General features: G+C 40.9%; 6 protein-coding genes across 9 annotated transcripts; 3 read left to right on the top strand and 3 right to left on the bottom strand.

Annotated features, from left to right (window-relative positions):
• Nucleotides 1-109: 109 nt before the first annotated feature.
• LOC100123129 (cell division cycle protein 27 homolog) lies at nucleotides 110-5,906 on the bottom strand. 2 transcript variants are annotated; one of them, XM_001606690.5, is made up of 11 exons: nucleotides 5,639-5,906; nucleotides 5,002-5,077; nucleotides 4,369-4,900; nucleotides 4,002-4,281; nucleotides 3,717-3,905; nucleotides 3,370-3,619; nucleotides 3,100-3,280; nucleotides 2,675-3,028; nucleotides 2,267-2,588; nucleotides 2,048-2,195; nucleotides 110-1,965 (listed from the first exon to the last, which is right to left on the bottom strand). In XM_001606690.5, the coding sequence occupies exons 1-11, from the start codon at nucleotides 5,660-5,662 to the stop codon at nucleotides 1,829-1,831; spliced, it is 2,493 nt and encodes an 830-aa protein (XP_001606740.2). In that variant the 5' UTR covers nucleotides 5,663-5,906; the 3' UTR covers nucleotides 110-1,828. The 2 variants fall into 2 exon arrangements, with proteins under 2 accessions (XP_001606740.2, XP_008215387.1); XM_008217165.3 differs by having other exon boundaries at nucleotides 121-1,962; nucleotides 5,639-5,843.
• Nucleotides 4,990-7,599, top strand: LOC100114366 (uncharacterized protein C7orf26 homolog). Of its 3 annotated transcripts, none has more exons than XM_032596038.1 (5): nucleotides 4,990-5,241; nucleotides 5,985-6,111; nucleotides 6,198-6,819; nucleotides 6,894-7,189; nucleotides 7,261-7,599. In XM_032596038.1, exons 2-5 carry the CDS (start codon nucleotides 6,033-6,035, stop codon nucleotides 7,347-7,349), a joined length of 1,086 nt encoding a protein of 361 aa, XP_032451929.1. In that variant the 5' UTR covers nucleotides 4,990-5,241; nucleotides 5,985-6,032; the 3' UTR covers nucleotides 7,350-7,599. The 3 variants fall into 3 exon arrangements, with proteins under 3 accessions (XP_032451929.1, XP_008215388.1, XP_032451928.1); XM_008217166.4 differs by lacking the exon at nucleotides 4,990-5,241 and adding an exon at nucleotides 5,333-5,928; XM_032596037.1 differs by lacking the exon at nucleotides 4,990-5,241 and having other exon boundaries at nucleotides 5,935-6,111.
• On the bottom strand, nucleotides 7,341-9,034 carry LOC100123120 (ribosomal RNA-processing protein 7 homolog A). The gene is made up of 4 exons (XM_001606680.6): nucleotides 8,496-9,034; nucleotides 8,022-8,366; nucleotides 7,634-7,936; nucleotides 7,341-7,558 (listed from the first exon to the last, which is right to left on the bottom strand). The coding sequence occupies exons 1-4, from the start codon at nucleotides 8,530-8,532 to the stop codon at nucleotides 7,473-7,475; spliced, it is 771 nt and encodes a 256-aa protein (XP_001606730.1). The 5' UTR covers nucleotides 8,533-9,034; the 3' UTR covers nucleotides 7,341-7,472.
• A 38-nt stretch (nucleotides 9,035-9,072) lies between these two features.
• On the top strand, nucleotides 9,073-11,877 carry LOC100123113 (translocating chain-associated membrane protein 1-like 1). Its single transcript, XM_001606671.5, has 7 exons — nucleotides 9,073-9,461; nucleotides 9,889-10,077; nucleotides 10,157-10,272; nucleotides 10,341-10,553; nucleotides 10,639-10,748; nucleotides 10,832-11,122; nucleotides 11,200-11,877. The coding sequence occupies exons 1-7, from the start codon at nucleotides 9,330-9,332 to the stop codon at nucleotides 11,292-11,294; spliced, it is 1,146 nt and encodes a 381-aa protein (XP_001606721.1). The 5' UTR covers nucleotides 9,073-9,329; the 3' UTR covers nucleotides 11,295-11,877.
• On the bottom strand, nucleotides 11,866-14,583 carry LOC100123102. The gene is made up of 4 exons (XM_016982301.3): nucleotides 14,333-14,583; nucleotides 14,035-14,258; nucleotides 13,655-13,889; nucleotides 11,866-12,621 (listed from the first exon to the last, which is right to left on the bottom strand). The coding sequence occupies exons 1-4, from the start codon at nucleotides 14,444-14,446 to the stop codon at nucleotides 12,124-12,126; spliced, it is 1,071 nt and encodes a 356-aa protein (XP_016837790.1). The 5' UTR covers nucleotides 14,447-14,583; the 3' UTR covers nucleotides 11,866-12,123.
• Nucleotides 14,584-15,670: 1,087 nt separating this feature from the next.
• On the top strand, nucleotides 15,671-17,581 carry LOC116418386 (pollen-specific leucine-rich repeat extensin-like protein 1). The gene is made up of 3 exons (XM_031933741.2): nucleotides 15,671-16,335; nucleotides 16,485-16,872; nucleotides 16,940-17,581. Exons 1-3 carry the CDS (start codon nucleotides 16,318-16,320, stop codon nucleotides 17,290-17,292), a joined length of 759 nt encoding a protein of 252 aa, XP_031789601.1. The 5' UTR covers nucleotides 15,671-16,317; the 3' UTR covers nucleotides 17,293-17,581.
• Nucleotides 17,582-17,789: the final 208 nt, after the last annotated feature.

The raw sequence follows: 17,789 nt of genomic DNA, 5'->3' as shown, positions 1-17,789 counted from the left end.
TTAGATTGCAATTTTCTTTTGTAAATAGTTATTTATACGTACATTATACACGTGAAAAATAAAGAAATAAATGATTTTGTATTAATAAAAAGATCACTTCATCCAAAGATTTGATTGTGATTTTATATGATATATATTTATATCACGTGTTTTATTTTACATATAACAGGTATAATACCTCTTTACAAGAATAAATCGCATTGTTGTTTAAGGATTGACGTAGCATTCAAATGGAACAAGTTTTTACGGGATATCCTCCAACTGGAGACAAAGTCAATATGATGGCAGTTACGCTCGCGTTTTTTTTTAGTTTTACAGAAAAAGTATATAATAATGCGTTACATATAAAATAAGTAAGCATTGTCTGAGCTTGTCGCAACTTCACTGTTTTTTTTTCGAGTCATTGCACAGCTTTGTATTCCCAGCGAGGCCTTTTCTTCGCTTTGAATGAGTAGAATCACGTTGAAAACTTGAAAAATCTATTTTTATACGATTTTTTTTTTCATGTCACAGGTAAGTCCAAAGTAAACATACAAAAGGTTTTCTAATTAATACAGTTTATAAAAGTCTATTATTCACTCGCCATAAAAAAATTACCTTTCAAGTTTTAAAAATCGCAATTCCACGCAACTGTCGGAGTGATAATTGATTGTGTCACTTTATAGTGTGCACATTTTAACTGGATGCACCGAGAATAGACCTTTACAATATTCGATATAAATGCTTTGGACGAGTTAGAGGAAGATAATACAAATAAAAAAAGACAATGATTTGAGCCTATTGTCAAGCTGAACATACGGGATTCAAACAAACACTATTAATTTGCAAGTTTATAGTTACAGCTCGCCTCTTCTCTATTGATATATATTTATACTGTATACGTATCTATCAATTGGAAAAGATTACATGAATAAAAAGATATTGTAATGCTGGTTCCAAAAATTTCTCATCAACTTAACAGTTTTTTCATCGAAAAATACACAGATATGCCCGTCTTGCGTTTGTGAAACATGCCAAAGCTACTTCGCTAGAATTTATGTATGTAGGTACGAGAATTCTACGCCGATTATTTAAATATATATTCTACAAAAGCGTACAACGGTCAATCTTTAAAGGAACTAAGGATTTCGGTTCCACAGATAAACCTCGAATTTTTCTTACTATCGCTTTAAACAGAAAATAATAATATTCAGTTCCAATGAGCCGCCTTTTCGTTCAACGTAGTCCATTAAACTTCGTCGATTCTGCACGTTCCTTGGAGGAAAATTGCATGATCGTCCTTACCGGCCAGTCTCTTAAACGAGATTTGCCTGCGATCGCCAATGTTACTCAAAGTACAACATGTATTTAATATAAACTAGTAATATTAGCAATAATAATATAATAATAATTTACATTTACACAAGACTTTGCCTTACTCAACCACTTACAGAATTGAAATCGCTACTACTCAACTATTTTTTTGTATTTTTTCTTTCTTCCTTTTCATTTTATGCGTTTGCATATTTTTTCTCCAACACACGTTGACCGACGTTATATAAATGAATAAATATAAAAAAAAAAACGAAATATCAACCTGACATTGACTCCACACCGCTAATTTCAATCGAACAAGGCATGATACGGTAAATATAATATCTATACTATGCACGTAGAATTGCCAGCCGCCCAACTTCCAATCAAAGTGTACTAGTAACAATTTTCTTCAAGAACGTTCAAAATCATTTCATTGTCGTTTCACACACTAGTACGGCGGGTCATCACAAATTAAGATGGCGCATATGATCGTATCACTTAACAGTTTCAGAGTCTTGAACAGTTCGAAGCTTCATAAACTACTATCGTCGCTATCGTCTGCCTGAGCATCAGCCGTCACATTGGCAACGACAGCGCTGCCTTCACCACTTGCTTCGCCGCTTGCTTCTCCTTCTTGCTCTGTGGAACTATTGAGCGTTTGCTCTTCTGCTGAAAATGCATGATACTTTAGTTTAAGTGCTCTACATTCATTATATTTCTTAAATATATGAAAATGAAAGAAGTGTTTTACCTGACTGAGCTACGAAAGATTCATCTTCACCTTGTCCAGGGCTAAGAATAGCTTCTTTTATTTGGCTATTGACGCCTTTAGGGTCTAAATCTGTAGCCCAACTGAAGTACATCAATGCAAGATGAGTGTTGCCTAATTTTTTATGAATCTGTGAATAAAAATCATTTTGGTAAATGGTGCCATGCATCAAAGATCAATTAGATGAAAATCGCATCTTACTTTTCCTATAGAATAATAGACTAGTGACTCTTTGGGTACGATATTTTTCAGTTCTTCGAACTCACTGAGAGCCTCTGCATTTCTACCAATTGAGAAATTAATACTCGCGCGATGGAATTTACAAAGAGTATTGTCAGGGTCATCTTGGATTGCTCGATTTAATGTATTTAAAGCTTGGTCGACTTTCTTTAAAGCGTGTTGAACAACACCTATGTGGCACATGATTGCAGAGTTGTGAGGATTTATATGTAATGCCCTCTTAAAGTGCAACTCTGCTAAGCTATACTGTTCTTGTTTTGAGAAAATGGTTCCTAGTCCAAACCTGTAAAATTATCAATGTGTTAAATAGTATAAATTCAAGTCCATTGCCGGAGTGTAAATACAGATATAATGTAAATATGGACGTACCAGGCGTTATAATGACGAGGGTCTAGCCTTATAGCATTTCTAAAAGCTGTAATAGCTTTATCCAATTCCTCAGTAATTACATATTCGTGTCCAAGAAGAGTATATGCATAAGGGAAATTGGGATTAACTTGAATAGCTCTTTGAAAGAATTTGATAGCAGTCTCGTGTTCAGTTTGAGCAGAAAACAAGTTACCAGTTGCACACCAGGCAGCTGGAGAATTTCGATCTTCTGCTACTAAGTCTTGAGCTAACGTAGAAAGCTGTACTTCAGCATGTAAATGCCACAATACAGTACTATATATTTCCATTAATTCAGTCCTATGAGGTTCTAATGTCCTAACTTGTGCAAAATGACTGTAAAATAAAGTAACATTAATATGGTATACAGATATTGCTTGCAAGTTTTTCAAGTCTTAGAAACTTACTTTGCTGCTTTTTTATAATCTATCATTTCGAAATGTGCTTTAGCTAGCATAGACAACACCCAGCCAGTATTATAATGGTGTCTTGGCAATACAGACAATATCTCAACAGCATCCACACATTTAAATTGACACAAGTAATTGTATGCTTCTCCAAGTTTTCGCAACAGAGACATTAAACCCTCTGTAAATGCAAATAAATTTGTTATTTAACTTAAAGTTTTTTGTTGTGACGAAGACATTCTTTTTAATAAAAAAATTATGATAATATACCTGCTGAATGCTTTTGAATGGTTACAGGACTGGTGAATGTTGAATTATTACTTTGATTTAAAGCATTGGTATTTGCTACAACCTTCTCTGAAGTGATCGTTTCACTTTTTTCTTTCTCATTTCGATTTTTCTCGTTCAAGTCATTATAATTTGCCTTATTGAGATTACTTTTCGACAGTCTTGTTTTAGTTTTGCGAGAAGGAGATTTCGGAGTCGTGAATTTGTTCCTGTTTGGAGATTTATTGTTTTCCTGTGAAACAAAGCCAATTATGAGTCAGATAGTTCAGATAGTATAGGATACTTTCACCAGTTTCAATATAGATCAGATAATTGATAAAATAACTCACTTTTACAGAGTAGCTGTGACTAAACAGCCTTGACGATCTCCTGACATTAGGACCTTGAAGCGTCGGTTGAGGAGGAACGGGAGTTGCTGGAGTAACTGTGACAATATTTGCTGTATTACTGGTATTACCAGATTGTGAAAATACCAATTTTCCTTGTTGCAGTGGTGTTTCTTTCCTTGATATCAATTGCTAGAAATACAAAATATAAAAAGTGAGCAAGAGGTTTTGATTTGAGTCAAGATAACGGACAAATGATATCCCAACATGGGCTTTTAAACTACTAACGCGTTTAGCCAAGCTTTTTTGATCGTTTGCTTCTGTCAATGTTGCATGGGTGGATATAGCTGGAGGCTCTGGAGTGTTGATGTCCAAAGGCAGGATTCCGAAACTCGGCGTTAAAGGACTCATTGAGCTGCTGAACATGCTTCTGTAGCGAGGTGGCTTCCCACGAGGGGACATGGTGGAACAGGTATTCATGTGATTAGATATGTTTTGTGGACTCTCTTCTATCGATGAGTGCAGCCTAACATTGTTAGGTAGACCATTTGTTCCTTGATTTGGCGTTCTTAAAAGTAATTCATCAAATTATTGAAAACAAGTTGAAAAAAAGTGAAAAAGCTCAAAAAATATTTTTATATTGCTGTTCACTCACATCTGGACATTGTTGGTTGTTGGAGTAATCGGAGCATTATTGCTAGATACAATGAGATCTGGTTCAGGTGTATAGTAAGAGACTGGGGTGCTTCCAATGCATGTGGATAGATTATCTAACTTATCCAGCTGGAATATCTTCTTTGCGTCAATTTTTTCACCAGTGTTGCACACCTCCTCAAAGGAGTGCCACAAAAATGGATTGAGTTTCAGAGCCAACCTGTGAGCTTCATTTCCCTTTGTGGTCCTTGTCATTTTATAACATATCTTGGCTATGATCTGAAGCGAGAAGCAAGCTTCATCTCCAAACTGGGTGACAATCTCGTCGAAATTTTTGACCTGCTTGTAGTATCCTCCAACAATGGCAGCCTCTGCTTCTGCATACATTCCCAAGTCATAGCAGCACTTTGCCAGCAGGAATTTGCACTGCGGGGAAGTCAGTGAGCGCTTTGAGAGCAAAGCTTGTGCCTGCCTCACTTTTCCAGCCCTGTAATAGCTTGTAGCAAGAAGAAACAGTGTTTCTTCGTTATCCACTGCAATACAACAAACAAGAAGCCGTTAGTTTACATTTATCTCAGTTGTACAAGTAGAGCAGAGCAGAGCAAAAAGGAACAATCAAGTGTAAGTAACTTGCCTTCGGCGAACAATCTTTCTGCCAGGAATATCGCGTCTGGGTAAGCATAGTGGTTCAAGCAGTGCCATATGGCCGCCTAAAAATAAAAATAATTGTCAATTATCCCAATATCCCTGATCCCGAGGCGCATAAATGCCCGCAGGAGCGTGACGCATTTGTTGAAAAATTCACGCGCTGAAATTATTGATTCCGCTCTCGCGGAATTTCGAAGTAGTAGCTCTCCCCTTCGAGCGAGTATACGTAAGTAGCCAGTCAATATATATCCGTGCAAATATAATATCGTGAAAAACGATCGGCGTCTCGATTAGCGCCGCGCCTTGCGCTAAGCCTAAAATAATGCACGAGTGCATCGCTGCAAGGCTAAAAGCTTCGGGACATTTTCCGCGATCCCGACTGTCGCAATAACACGCCGAGGATATCCCCCTGTCCCAATTCCCAGCCACCCCCGCAACAGCCAGAGAAGCTGAAAAACTCGAGTAAAAGAGTCGTCCGATCAAAGCCAAGCACCAGGATAGTCATCCCCTAATCTAGATATCAATAATATCGCGCAAGACAAGCTCATTAGGTATAACGAGAGATGCTGGGAGGCATCGTTCGCAAACGTCAGGGCTGTTAGCTATTCCTGTACAAGCCTTACCTGGACTGGCTCCTGGACGATCATCTTGGCTGGATCGCGAGCTCGCGCAACCGACGATCAAGGCTACGACTCCGGTGCAGGAGGATTCAACTCTCGAGCTCGCACGACTGCCTTTTATCGCGGACGTTTCTCTCTCAAGAGTCCATCTTGGCTCCGCCGATAGCTATACGCTACACTACTCGATTCGACGGTGAAAACTGTCTCTGTCTTTCTTCTGCAGACTCGTCGCGGTCGTCGCGGTCGTCCTCGCGTTGCAGGGCTGCCAACTGCCGACTCGCATCGAACTTTAGGTTGGCTTAACCGTTGGAGAGGAAGCATATATACTTAGTTTGTTTTGATTTTACAGTGCGCATATATACGCCGTCGAGTTTTTGCGGATTTATCAACAAATTAAATGGCTGCTAATGAAATAAAGCAGTCGCTTAGAAAATTGGACTTTCCGTACTGTGTTAGGGAAGCGCTATGTCGAATAGGTTTGTGGTTTAACCTTGTTTTCGGACTTTGAATTACGTTGTATTAGGTTTATAGAGTTTGGTTCATCGTTGTTTGTCACTTGCAGAAATGTTGTGTGGAAGGCCTGGGAAGCAGATGGATCTACAGATGGACTTGATGTCCGAATTTGTGTTTGGGGAAATTGAGAGGAGAAAAAAACGAAATCTACCCGTGGCCATTCACGAATTACAGCTGATCGAGATTTTTAGTGACTTCTTTGAAAGTCCTGGTGGAAGTCCTGCCGTCAGAAATGCAGTCTTCCTTTCTCTCTATCCAGCAGAGACTCCAAGACACAAGATTTTGGGAAATCTGGTTTCGTTGTCTATAGCAACTCAAAACAAGGCTGTTTTAAATGCTGCTGGTATCTGGATGCAACAATTGGGCTCGACCTCTCCACAAAGCGTTGGACTAGCTAGGCATATACTAAATGACTATTTCGTTCTTATTCCCAACTCGGTTGATAGGCTTAAGCAGCTTCCAAACCTTGTGCCACACTTCACAGCCAACTTGTTGACAGCTATTGGAGAGGTTTACAAGGACAAGAACCCTCCGACAGAGTTATTAAAGTTGATTGGTGACTGGATTAATGATAATCCTAGCTTATTGTTGACATCCTTGATGGATAATCCTGCGCTACCCACAGGAGGTATTCCCATGACCCCTATTACACCAATAGCAGGACTATTTAGGTAATGAAATAAATTTTGCATAGTTATTTTGTTATGCTATTACAAATTTAATTCATGTTTTGTTGACTCTTCAGGTGGTCCATCTTGAGTCCATTGAGGAATCCATCAGAGATTACAGATCAGGAAGAGCAGCAAAAATGTTATTCAAAAATTCAGCAACTTTTGATGGACTCTGTTTTACGACTAAAAAATAATGAAAGTAATAAACATGCTATATCTGCGCAACATCTAGCAGCTACAACAAGAGCACTCAGTGCAATTCTACAATCAAATTCAGAATTAGACAGTAGTTTAAAGGATCTTGCTATGGAGAGACTTGCCCAGTCTGTTAGTGCAGCAATGTCAGCAAATTGTATATATGGAAATAAGCGTATGTATAGCATTTTTTATACTTGGATTTTTGCAACATTAAGATAATTGTAAATTTAATTTATGTTACAGAGGAACTGCTCGCATTGTTGCAACCACTAGCATATCAACACTTTTTAATAGAATGGACTTTACAGACTTACACGTCCAAAGCTGCTTAAAAATAAATTTATTTACAATTGGTAAATATGATTGTGTACAAAAAAGCAATCATTTATACATGAATTTGTTAAACATACAAATTTTTATTGATTAGCCTAGTATATTTTATTTTTATAAATATTTTAAAATGGTTTAAATTTTCGTTTTGATTTGATTTGTTCCAACTTTTTCTTATCAAGTTCAAATTTCTTTCGTAAATCTGCCAAATCTGAAATAAAAGAGAAGATTTTAAAAATGTTACCATAATAATACCGTCTTATTTTATTTCTCACATGAAACTTACTCTGTTTTTTAGCTTCTCTGATTTGGAAAGTGTAGAAGTTCAGCAACTGCTTCTTTTGTTTCTTCATTTCTTCTTTTACTTGTACCTTCTGTATTGTAGACTCTTTTCTCGCGAGAGCAAATTGACCTCTCTTCTTTCTACCAGTTACTGTAGTCCATCCTTCATCATCCTTTGCTTCTTCAGCTGCTTTTTCTGCTTCTAATCTTGCTGTAACCTTCTGATCGTATGCATTCATGTAGTCTTCAATATTTTTCTTTATCTCTTTTTCATCTTGTATGGAGTCATTATAGTCTTTGCACCACTCTGTGTGAAAAATCATCATGACATTATAATAATTGAATGTTAAATTTAGAGAATGATTAGGAGTGATGAGTAGTAGATTGCTTACTTTTCATTCCTGTCAATACAGTTGCATCTTTTGTGCTTAATACCAGTGTGTGTTCTGACTGTAAAGACAGAGCTTTGTCCAATCCTGCATCTTTGGCAAATACAATATATCCAGTCTTAAAGCCATCATCTGAGCCGCTTGAACTTTTTGCAAAACTAACAGATTTAACTTGTCCACACACGTTAAATGCTTTTTGCACAGATTCAACTGTAGCGTAAGGTGGGATGTTTAACACAAAGAGAGTCTTTCCCCTTGGATATTCTGGTTCTTGATTTCTGATTGAATGTGCCTTGATGAATAATTGATGTCTGTCGGAACTATTAACATCGTACCGAATCCATATAGCTGAAATTTTATAATAATTTATGTTATATTGAACAAGATAACCTCAAAGCTTGATAAATATCCGATTCTGAAGAAAGATGAACAACTAAAGGTATAATTTTTTAACAATTTTCGATTAATTTTACTCACTGTTGAAATTTCCAACTTTTTTCTTCTCGACAGTCATTGTTTATATCGGTTCTTAGTCGTCTTTAATCAAAGTAAACAAAACAGCATGTTGCACATGGAGCGCAACGGGTATAACACTTATAAACAGCGCCACTACACTTTGCTACTTTACCGTCCGAGTCTAGCAGACGGTAAAAAAATCAATGCTCCGATTTTTTATCGACAAAAATATATTTTGCCTGATAGATCTTCAATTTCAGCTTGCGTAAAATACAGATATCGAGCTATTAACATAAAATGCATTTCGGAGTCCCCGTCTAATAATAAACAAACATGACCTCCATAAAACAACAACCCAAATATTTATCCGAATTAAAAAGTTCACCAGCAGGTGTCGCCCGATTTTCGTGAACGCGAGCTTTTGGGGGCAAAGAGGACACACACAGGTGCAGAGCCAGTCCTACACACAGGCATACGATTATTTTGGAAAGTACAAACTACAAAGTACTGTTATCGCAGTGTTATCTCTCCAACGCGTACGCAATACACTACAGTCGGATATATCGCGGGGGGGGGAGGGGGGAGGGAGAAAAAGAGCCGCCGGTCAAGTAGCGTCCCCGTTAGCGTCCGCGTGGCGGCTGGTGGCGTGGCACGTCATCGAGAAAGAAAGAGAGAGAGAGAGAGAGAGTCGAGTAGTAGGAAAAGGAGAAGGACAGATTGCGACTATCGGCTTTTCGAACGGTTCTTCGCGCACGTCGCTTCGCACTGTGTGTACCGGGTGCTGCTGCACTTCGTCTTCCAGGACGTCTTTTTCTACTGACATTTTGTGAAGGATCTCCAGTGAGAATCAGCAGGATGGTGGCGATCAAGGGAAGGAAGAGCTCGAACAAAAATCCGCCGATTATGAGCCATGAATTCGTCATCCAGAATCACGCGGACATCGTCTCCTGCGTGGCGATGGTCTTCGTCGTCGGGCTTATGGTGCAGGTTGGTCATCGACTTTTCTACTTGGCTCCGATTCTCTATTCTTCCTTGACTGGAGCTTGTTGCTCTCCGAAATGCATAGCCGAGCCGCCGAGCGATATGCTCGAGTAGTTGAGCTCGGTATTTTAGTTTTTTTTTACTACGTGTACTTGACGGGTTTTTTCGAATTTTTAAGAAGGATCGGATTCTAAAGCCGAGCAAGATGTTTCAAACGATTGCCGGCACGAATTTTTGTTATAAAAAGATGCGTTTTCCCAGCTACATGAACATCTGCAGCTTCCATATGTTACTCTTAGAAACTACTTTGGTTCTTTGGAGTTGAGCCAAAATGAGTTTCTGATAGAATGTACAACAGCTCAGGTCCTTGTTGACCAGATGGTTGAGGATTGTTGAGAAAATTTTATCTCATTTAATTTTTAATTTAACACAGGTTACTTCGCCGTGGGCCTACACTTTCATCGCTATCCACCACAATGTTTCTTCCTTGATCTCGCTGGATGGTAGCGTGGCACCCCAGCCAACCAAGTACACTACAGGATGGAAGGATGCTTGTGCAGTTTTCTTCTACTTCTTGATCACCATTGTTATGCATGCTGTTATCCAAGAATATATCTTTGATGTTGGTATCTTAGCTGTTTGTCAATGAGAATAGCCATGAAAGTGACTTGTCTAAAGCAATTTTGTGATTTGATTTACAGAAAGTATCCAAGCGTCTTCGTTTGAGCAAGAGCAAACTTTCAAAATTCAACGAGTCCAGCCAGCTCGTTGTATTTTATGCTCTTTCTGTTATTTGGGGAATCGACATCATCGTCAGGTAAGTTTTAAAATGATCACGTGACTTGATTTTTGTTCGACTCTTATAAATTTTTCATTGCTTTTTAGGGAGCGCTTCATCTTCAACATCCCTGCTCTTTGGACTGACTACCCAGCACCCATGTCCTTCTCTCTGAAATTGTTCTTTGTTGGTCAGCTTGCTTACTGGCTCCACTGCTACCCAGAATTGTACTTCCAGAAAGCCAAAAAGGAGGAAATCCCCAACAGAGTTTTCCAAGCCACTGTTGGATTGGTTTACACTCTTGGTGCCTATGTCTTGAAGTAAAACATGAACATTTTCTCTTATAATCTCAAGTTCTTTAGACTAATGTTTATCATACTTACGCATTAAAAAACTTATTTCTAGCTTCCAAAACTTTGGTGTGATCCTTCTGGTACTTCACCATGCTGGAGAAGGTTTGCTGCATGGAGCTCGTTTAGTCCACTTTGCTGATCAAAAGGAAAAGGCATCCAAAGGTAAAAAAACTTTATTTCTAATTTGAAAACTTATAAAAAAAATTAATATTTTATTATAAAATACGATGTTTTTAAATTTGCAGCGGCCTTCCTTCTTGCCAACTCAACTTTTTTGGTTGCTCGTCTCGCCAGCTTATTGATCTCTGCTCTTGTCTTCATCTACGGATTGGGCCAAATTAACAGCGGTCTTAACATTGCCGAGGGTTACTTTAACACCCCAGCCATCAGATACGGTGCTTTCGCAGCCGTCGCGGTCTTCCAATTCTACATGTTGTACGTTTTCCTGAAATACCAGTACAAGCGCGCTCGTGAAAACCAAGTTCCCGTTGTTTCCAAGGTCAAAGTACTGAAGCAAAAGCCTAAGAAGAAGGAGGGTAAGCATCGATAAATTTTTGATACTTAATACATTCCATTTGTCATGCGAATTAATTAATTCTTTCACTCGATATAGCGAGCAAGAAATCCGGTGGATCCGAGGATGAGGTCGACTCCGACCAAGGCACAAAGAAGAGCGTCCGATCCAGGTCATCAACGAAAGCGAAATAACGCGTTTCATCTCAGTTCTCCGGACGAGTAAATCTTCGTCAAGAAGAGCACGAAGGCGGCACGAGAAAAACTGGTCAAGGTTTTACGAGACAATGAGTTTTTCATCTTTCCTTCAGTCGTTGCAATTTAACGATATTTTGTAAAATAAGACTTGAATCGATCATAAGCATATGTTATCAGGCTAGTTCGTACGGAATCGCGCAAAGAGACTATAGTACGAGCCAGCCTGAAATCGCGATATATATATATATATATATATATATATATATATATATATAGAAAATATAAATATATATATTTTTAATAATATTTAACAGAAATACTCTGTTTAGTCATGGAGTCAGAAAAAAAAGTTTATTTGACGGTGCGCTCTGCTTGCCCATTGTTCACGTTTTCACAACTATACTATAATATAACATCACTATATTATATCATTGACTCTCAACGACATATCCTTTAATCATTGTGCGCGTTGTGCGATAGATTTTTATGAATCAAAGAGCCGTGCGTCGGTGAATATTATTGTGAAAGAACAGTTAGAAAGGAAAAGATTCAAAGAATATATGCATTCAATTTTTTACAACAAATCTTTATTCATTTGCAACACCAACGGTATATATATATCCTACATAAAAACAATGTACAAAATTAAGAGGAAAACTCGTGGAATCTCGAGTCCTACTTATCGACGATTCCGTTGCTACTCATATCGGCGCACGAAAAAAAAAAAACAGTCAGCAGCGCGACTGATGAGAACCAACGGAGCTTATCTTTTTCTCGCGAGCGATACGACTGTCTCCTCGAGTTATATCGAGATCAGCCGTCGGCGTCACTCTCTCTCCTCGTTCTTGAGGCTTTCTTTGCTGCTGCTGCTTTTGCTGCGCTTGCTCTTGTTGTAATCGGCGCTGCGATGCGAGTGATGGTGTTCGGGTCCACCGTAGTAGTGTCCGTAGTGTCCATGGCCATGGCCATGGCTATGACCACCGTACCATCCGTGACCGTGTCCGTAGTATCCGGGGTATCCGTAGCCGTGGTGACCGCCGTAGTGGTCGTGTCCGTGATAGCTATGGTAAGGAAGCTGAACGTAGGGGAAACCGCCGTGGCCGTGATGATGGCTGTAGCCGTGACCGCCATAGCCATGGCCGTGGCCGTGGCCGAAGTGTAAACCGTGATGGTGGCCGTGATGGTGAACGGGGAAGGGAATCGGTACCGCGACCGGATAAGGAACCGGGTGTTTGATCGGCACCGGGTAGGGTTGGTGCACCGGGACGGCTACCGGATGTTTCACTGGGATCGGTACTGCGTGCTCGACCGGTACTGGGTAGGCCTGCAATGAGAATTTGTCAGTATTTTAGTATAACAATCTAATCTCCGTTGACTTATTGGAAATAATAGTCAATCGCGGAAGCTACATACACATACAATACATGTAGTGAACTACTTAAACCGCTTCGATTCTACTTCCAGGTGTGTCCACTGCTAGCGTCTTTTCCTTACTCGGAATTAGCGAACAAGTTTGAGGAATTCACGCCTGTAGTGCTTTGGATTGATTCGTTACTTATCGGGGCTCTCCCTTTCGAGAAGTGTAGGAAGTTGAGCAGGGCATTAGCTTCCGGTGACAGTTTTCTAATTTGACGCTTGGGAGTTGGCAAGAGTTTTCTTACATTCGCTATTTCTCTTTATTAGGACGGAATCGTGAGGGAAACTTGTGCTGCTGTTTACGCAGTGCGTTGCCATTTAAAGGACATTTTATTCGAACGCTCGTATGGATTAGTTTATTTATAGTTTGCGTATAAACTATATAGAGTTCGGTTGAGTTATTCTATAAAAAATATGAATGTTTTAAAAATGTATTAGCTCGCGGCTTATACTCTTAGAAGAATATAAGCTTTGTGGAAATACAAATTCAAGTTATACTAAAAATATATATATATATATAAATTCGCAAATCGGATTTTATATATTTTACAAAAGCGATTTTCTTCTATTTTTAAAAGAAGAACAATATACTCACGAACCACTTGTAGCAAAAATAAGCCATTTACATAATTCAAAATTTCGGTATAAACCATTTTTATTTTTCCCATCAGAACCGACAAGCCGCGAGTTAAGAAGTTTGTAAAACAGCTCCTACCAAGTGCGGTTATGCAAATATACCGCTAACTCGCACATCTTTAAAATTAATTGTTAATCTAGCCAGGTCGATAAAACGCGCGGCGATATAAAGTTAGCACTTAAGCACCTTCAAAGTGAGAAGAAAGTATGGTTGATAAGCGATCATAATTTATGCGTGTAATTATTAAAATCGATCGTCACCCCGCGAACGACGCTCGAACGTCTTTTGAAAAAAGGAATCATACCTGAGGATAGGGCACAGCGATGGGTACAGGCTTGTGGATGATCTTCTCGATGGGCACAGGGATGAATTTCTCGACGGGCACGGGTCTGTCGACGAGTACTGGCTCAGGTACGCGAACCGGCACCGGCTTCTCCACGACGACGTGCTTGGTCACCACAACCGGTACCGTCTTCACGTGGTGCGTCTCGTGCTTGATCGGCCAGCCGACGGTTGCCTTTATTCCTCCGTACTGCCATCTGCAAACGAAATAAATTTTCTTTGAGCCTTGCATTTGCTGAACGTTTGAGGTATATTAAAAGTTGAAAAATACATCGTCATGTATATGCAGAGCCACTAGATAGGAAGCGCCAGCAAGGAGGATTTGGAATTGGCTGTACTTACCCCGCGGTATCGAGCGGCAATACCGGGTTGATCTTGAGTCCCTTCCAGGGGTTGTGATCGACACCGGACCAAGGCTGACCGAGACCGTAGTGGCCGTAGGGGTTGTGCAGACCCACCCAACCGTCGTTCAGGATTCCTCGCTTACGCTGCTGGTTGTTCTGATTCTCCGGCTCCGCCTCGGCTGCGAGCGCTTGCCCGCAGCACACCACCAGACCCAAAATCAGCTGAAATTTCAGATTTCTCATTTATTTCTCAACTTATATATAATTTTCAAGACTGTGTCGAGAGATAAGCTCACCAATTTCCTAATCATGATGCGCGCACGACTCGCAACGTCGACACTCTCGCGTTTTTCCCCAGATGCTGGGAGGCTTTTATACCAAGATCTCCCGCGCGGAGGCTTTTCCCGCATCGGCGATCGATTTCCGCGAGATGAAAGTGAAATAGCCCGCGAGATCGACAGGAGCTGTTAGCGCGCGGGGACCGGATCGACAAGAGCGTAAGAGATGCCCTATAAGTAAGGAAAACCGGGCGAAGAGTCTTATGGCGGAAGCGAAAACTTGAGACTGTAAGCGCGTGGGGGACTCCCTTTCTTTAATTCTTTCTTCGGCTGTGCTGTATGTGCGGATTTCGCTTCCTTGTTGTCGTTTTTTTTTTTTTGTTTTTTTCGTTTCTTTTTTGAGCGATCCAGAGTATAAGATAATTAGGAGTTACTCAAGAGTTGTGAAACGCGCTTGGGTTGTCGAGTTGGTGCGAATGTGTGAAATTGGATTTTTTACCCAGCTCTTCAATTGATTCGCTGTGTACGAGGAGTCAATTGAAAGATACCTATTATAACAGCTCATTTTACTATTACGAATCAAACATCTATGAAAACAGCGGAAAACGGGTCAGAGAGACGTACATCAAATTTAATTATTCAAGGTACGTCGCGAGGTGTTTCCGGTGAAACGAAGAGGACGTATGAAAAGAGTTGCTCCAGAAATTCCGTTCGCCGAACGCTTTCGATTATGCTTTCGATTATGTAGCACGAGAAGATATTTATTTCCGTTATATACTATATCCGAGCATGTGTCTATTGTATATCCGACCGGTTCGTGCCATATATTACGTATGTTTTTCAATTAAAATTACGAAACCGCCAGGCGAATGATGAATCATTCCCATATCGTCGCAGGTTTCGGACAGTATTTTCTGGAACGTCTTAATACAACGGACCATATAAACTAAATCGTTTGCAAATGCACCAGTTTCCATACTATATGGCAGTTATCTCATGTTAATTATTTTATAGCACGAACGGCCCAAGATAGCAGCCCAAACAAGTCGGATTTGGTATATAGATTTTCAGGCGATGTCTATTTATATACATTCTATACGCGGATTGAGATGAGGGAAGTAGGAAAGCGCGTATGCGCCACCTATCTTCGCTGATCAGAGTATTTTTTGGTCGTTAAAATGTAAACCTATAAATTATTTTAAAGCAGTTCACCCAACAATTCGTCTACTTTGTTATACCCTTACCCATATATATATATTATACCTGTATGCTACTATTAAAAAAAAAAGCTCGCACACCTATCACGAATCGATTCTCGCACTTTCCTCGATGGTTTTTCCCGAACGACTTTCCTTTTCTAAAGTCAAGCAATACACACATATATATATATACCAACTTGTCGGCGTAAATACTCCCGTTTTATTATTCATCGCGGCGTTCGCGACAATCGGCGCTTGATAGGCCTGTCAAACACTTCACGGTGCACCTACTTTTTCATTCGGAGATATATATATATATATATATATTTTTTTTTATAGTATTGCATTTTTTTGCAGGATATTTGAGCAGCAGCATCATCTTCAATTTCGATAGAGCATATAGAAGATCAGCCGTTGGAAAATCGAATGATGACGCACACGATACGATCCGCGTGCGATCGAGACGTGCCGATGCCAAAAGAAAATTGAATAATTAATAGCCATCGCCAGCACGATATAAGGATCGCGCCTCGGCCGTCGCCTCCGATGGGGAGAAAGAAGAAAAGAGCCTTGGCCGTGAGCCAGTGTCATCGCGCGAGGTGCGCCCGCTAGAGAGAGAGAGAGAGCGAAAGTCGATTTGGAATCGATAATGAGCCTTTATGATGGACTGGCAGTCGCGAGCGGCTCTTCCTTCGCCGACTATAAATACTTATCGGGTGCCAGCGTACCGGACAATCGGACTTTTTTGCCCGACCTCGATCGACAGTACTCGCTCGTATATACCTCTACCGATCGGCCAACGCCATGAGGCTGCTACTTCTGGTACCTATATCTCGTTATACTCGTATATATATCAGTGTAGACAGTTTGCCAGTGCTTTTCGTCGAGTGATATATTCTTCTTGTGCTCCCAGTGAACGTTACACGACGAGTGAGTGAGATTGAATTTTATAATCTCTTGAAATTCCACAGATATCCTGCTTCGCTCTGAGCGCGCTCCTGGTCTCGGCAAAATCCGAGAGCTCGTCGCAGCCGAAGCCGAAATCGACAAAGTTGTCAGCAGTGCGGCCGTCGTCCTCCTCGTCGACGCCTCGGATATCGAGGCGCCAGGACAAGCGGAATCTCTTCCAGCTGGGCTATGGACTGCCGCAGCATCAACAAGAGCCGCACCAGGTGTACGGGTCCCCGCAGCAAGTGTACGGACCTCCGCCGGCTCAGATACCGGCGCCGTCCGAGCCCGAAGTCGGGCACAGGCCGCCGGCACCCGTGTTCGAACGGCCCGAGCCCATACCCCTGCCTGCCCAGTCTCATCCGGTGTCTGTTGGATCCTTTGGCCCCGTCGTTTTCCCTCAGCATTTGGGTAAGTTTTAAATTTCGTTGGGGCAATAGCGGACGGTTATTTATCGAACTGACATTTCTCTGTAAAGTTCCAGTGGCACCAGGACCCCTGCCACCGGCTTTCCCAGTAGCCCACCCGGTACCCGTGGCCCCAGCGCTACCACCACTACCGATCGCAGCACCAGTACCGGTACCAGCGCCACTTCCTCAGGTGCCAGTACCAGCTCCGGCTCCCATCTACATACCTGTGATACAGACTGTGACGAAACACGTACCGGTGCCAGTACACGTGCCCAAGCCATACCCGGTCCATGTGGACCGCATCGTTCACGTGAACAGGCCGTATCCGGTTCACGTTGCCGTGCCTGTCCACGTGCCCAAGCCGTATCCGGTACCGGTGGCCATCAGGACCCACTACGAGTCGCTGCATCGCGACTGGTGATTCTCTTAAGGAATACTCTTGTTGTTGTTGTTGTTGTTGTTGTTGTTGTTGTTGTTGTTTCGATCGTACATTTTTGCGCTTTTTAACGGGGACTTGAAAATTGCAAAACTGTACGATCGGCACGATGCCGAATAACCGATTTCTCAGTTGGTTTCTCACTCGAGTGGACTGAGATAAGATGGCTCTTCCAAAAATTACTTGTATATAATGCGTATTTAATGCTTTTATATTATTACTGTTGTTGTGTGCTTAAAAAATGGACTGAATAAAAGATACGATATAACACGTCTCCGAATCTGTATAAAACTAAACTGAAATCGTTCCGTACACAATATTCATGAAAGCAATCGAATGTAATTGTGTCGCGTCATATATAAAAGAATTTTCAAACTACCGTTAGCCCCTGTACTTTGCATTCCGCGTAAGGTATACTTCATAAGCGGGTCGATACTCGATACATGTTTCATATACGCGCCGCGAAAACGTCACGCTTGGGA

The sequence above is a fragment of the Nasonia vitripennis genome, chromosome 1, assembly GCF_009193385.2.
Source record: "Nasonia vitripennis strain AsymCx chromosome 1, Nvit_psr_1.1, whole genome shotgun sequence".
Classification (NCBI taxonomy): Eukaryota; Metazoa; Arthropoda; class Insecta; order Hymenoptera; family Pteromalidae; genus Nasonia; species Nasonia vitripennis.
Note: the sequence above shows the minus strand (reverse complement) of the source record. Positions and strands in the feature narration are given on the sequence as shown.

Bases quoted from the DNA above. Each gene is read 5' to 3' on its own strand.
- LOC100123129 (XM_001606690.5), bottom strand. From the start codon at position 5,662: ATGATCGTCCAGGAGCCAGTCCAG. The intron at 4,901-5,001 runs GCAAGTTACTTA...GTTGTATTGCAG, and splicing joins AGAAAGATTGTTCGCCGAAG to TGGATAACGAAGAAACACTG. The intron at 2,196-2,266 runs GTAAGATGCGAT...TTTTATTCACAG, and splicing joins TCTATTATTCTATAGGAAAA to ATTCATAAAAAATTAGGCAA.
- LOC100114366 (XM_032596038.1), top strand. From the start codon at position 6,033: ATGGCTGCTAATGAAATAAAGCAGTCGCTTAGAAAATTGGACTTTCCG. The intron at 6,820-6,893 runs GTAATGAAATAA...TTGACTCTTCAG, and splicing joins CCAATAGCAGGACTATTTAG to GTGGTCCATCTTGAGTCCAT. The intron at 7,190-7,260 runs GTATGTATAGCA...TTTATGTTACAG, and splicing joins TTGTATATATGGAAATAAGC to AGGAACTGCTCGCATTGTTG.
- LOC100123120 (XM_001606680.6), bottom strand. From the start codon at position 8,532: ATGACTGTCGAGAAGAAAAAAGTTGGAAATTTCAACA. The intron at 8,367-8,495 runs GTGAGTAAAATT...ATAAAATTTCAG, and splicing joins AAAAGTTGGAAATTTCAACA to CTATATGGATTCGGTACGAT. The intron at 7,937-8,021 runs GTAAGCAATCTA...TTTTTCACACAG, and splicing joins TGTATTGACAGGAATGAAAA to AGTGGTGCAAAGACTATAAT.
- LOC100123113 (XM_001606671.5), top strand. From the start codon at position 9,330: ATGGTGGCGATCAAGGGAAGGAAGAGCTCGAACAAAAATCCGCCGATT. The intron at 10,078-10,156 runs GTTGGTATCTTA...TTTGATTTACAG, and splicing joins TCCAAGAATATATCTTTGAT to AAAGTATCCAAGCGTCTTCG. The intron at 10,749-10,831 runs GTAAAAAAACTT...TTAAATTTGCAG, and splicing joins AAAGGAAAAGGCATCCAAAG to CGGCCTTCCTTCTTGCCAAC.
- LOC100123102 (XM_016982301.3), bottom strand. From the start codon at position 14,446: ATGCGGGAAAAGCCTCCGCGCGGGAGATCTTGGTATAAAAGCCTCCCA. The intron at 13,890-14,034 runs GTAAGTACAGCC...TTTCGTTTGCAG, and splicing joins TTGCCGCTCGATACCGCGGG to ATGGCAGTACGGAGGAATAA. The intron at 12,622-13,654 runs GTATGATTCCTT...TTCTCATTGCAG, and splicing joins TCGCTGTGCCCTATCCTCAG to GCCTACCCAGTACCGGTCGA.
- LOC116418386 (XM_031933741.2), top strand. The intron at 16,873-16,939 runs GTAAGTTTTAAA...TTCTCTGTAAAG, and splicing joins CGTTTTCCCTCAGCATTTGG to TTCCAGTGGCACCAGGACCC.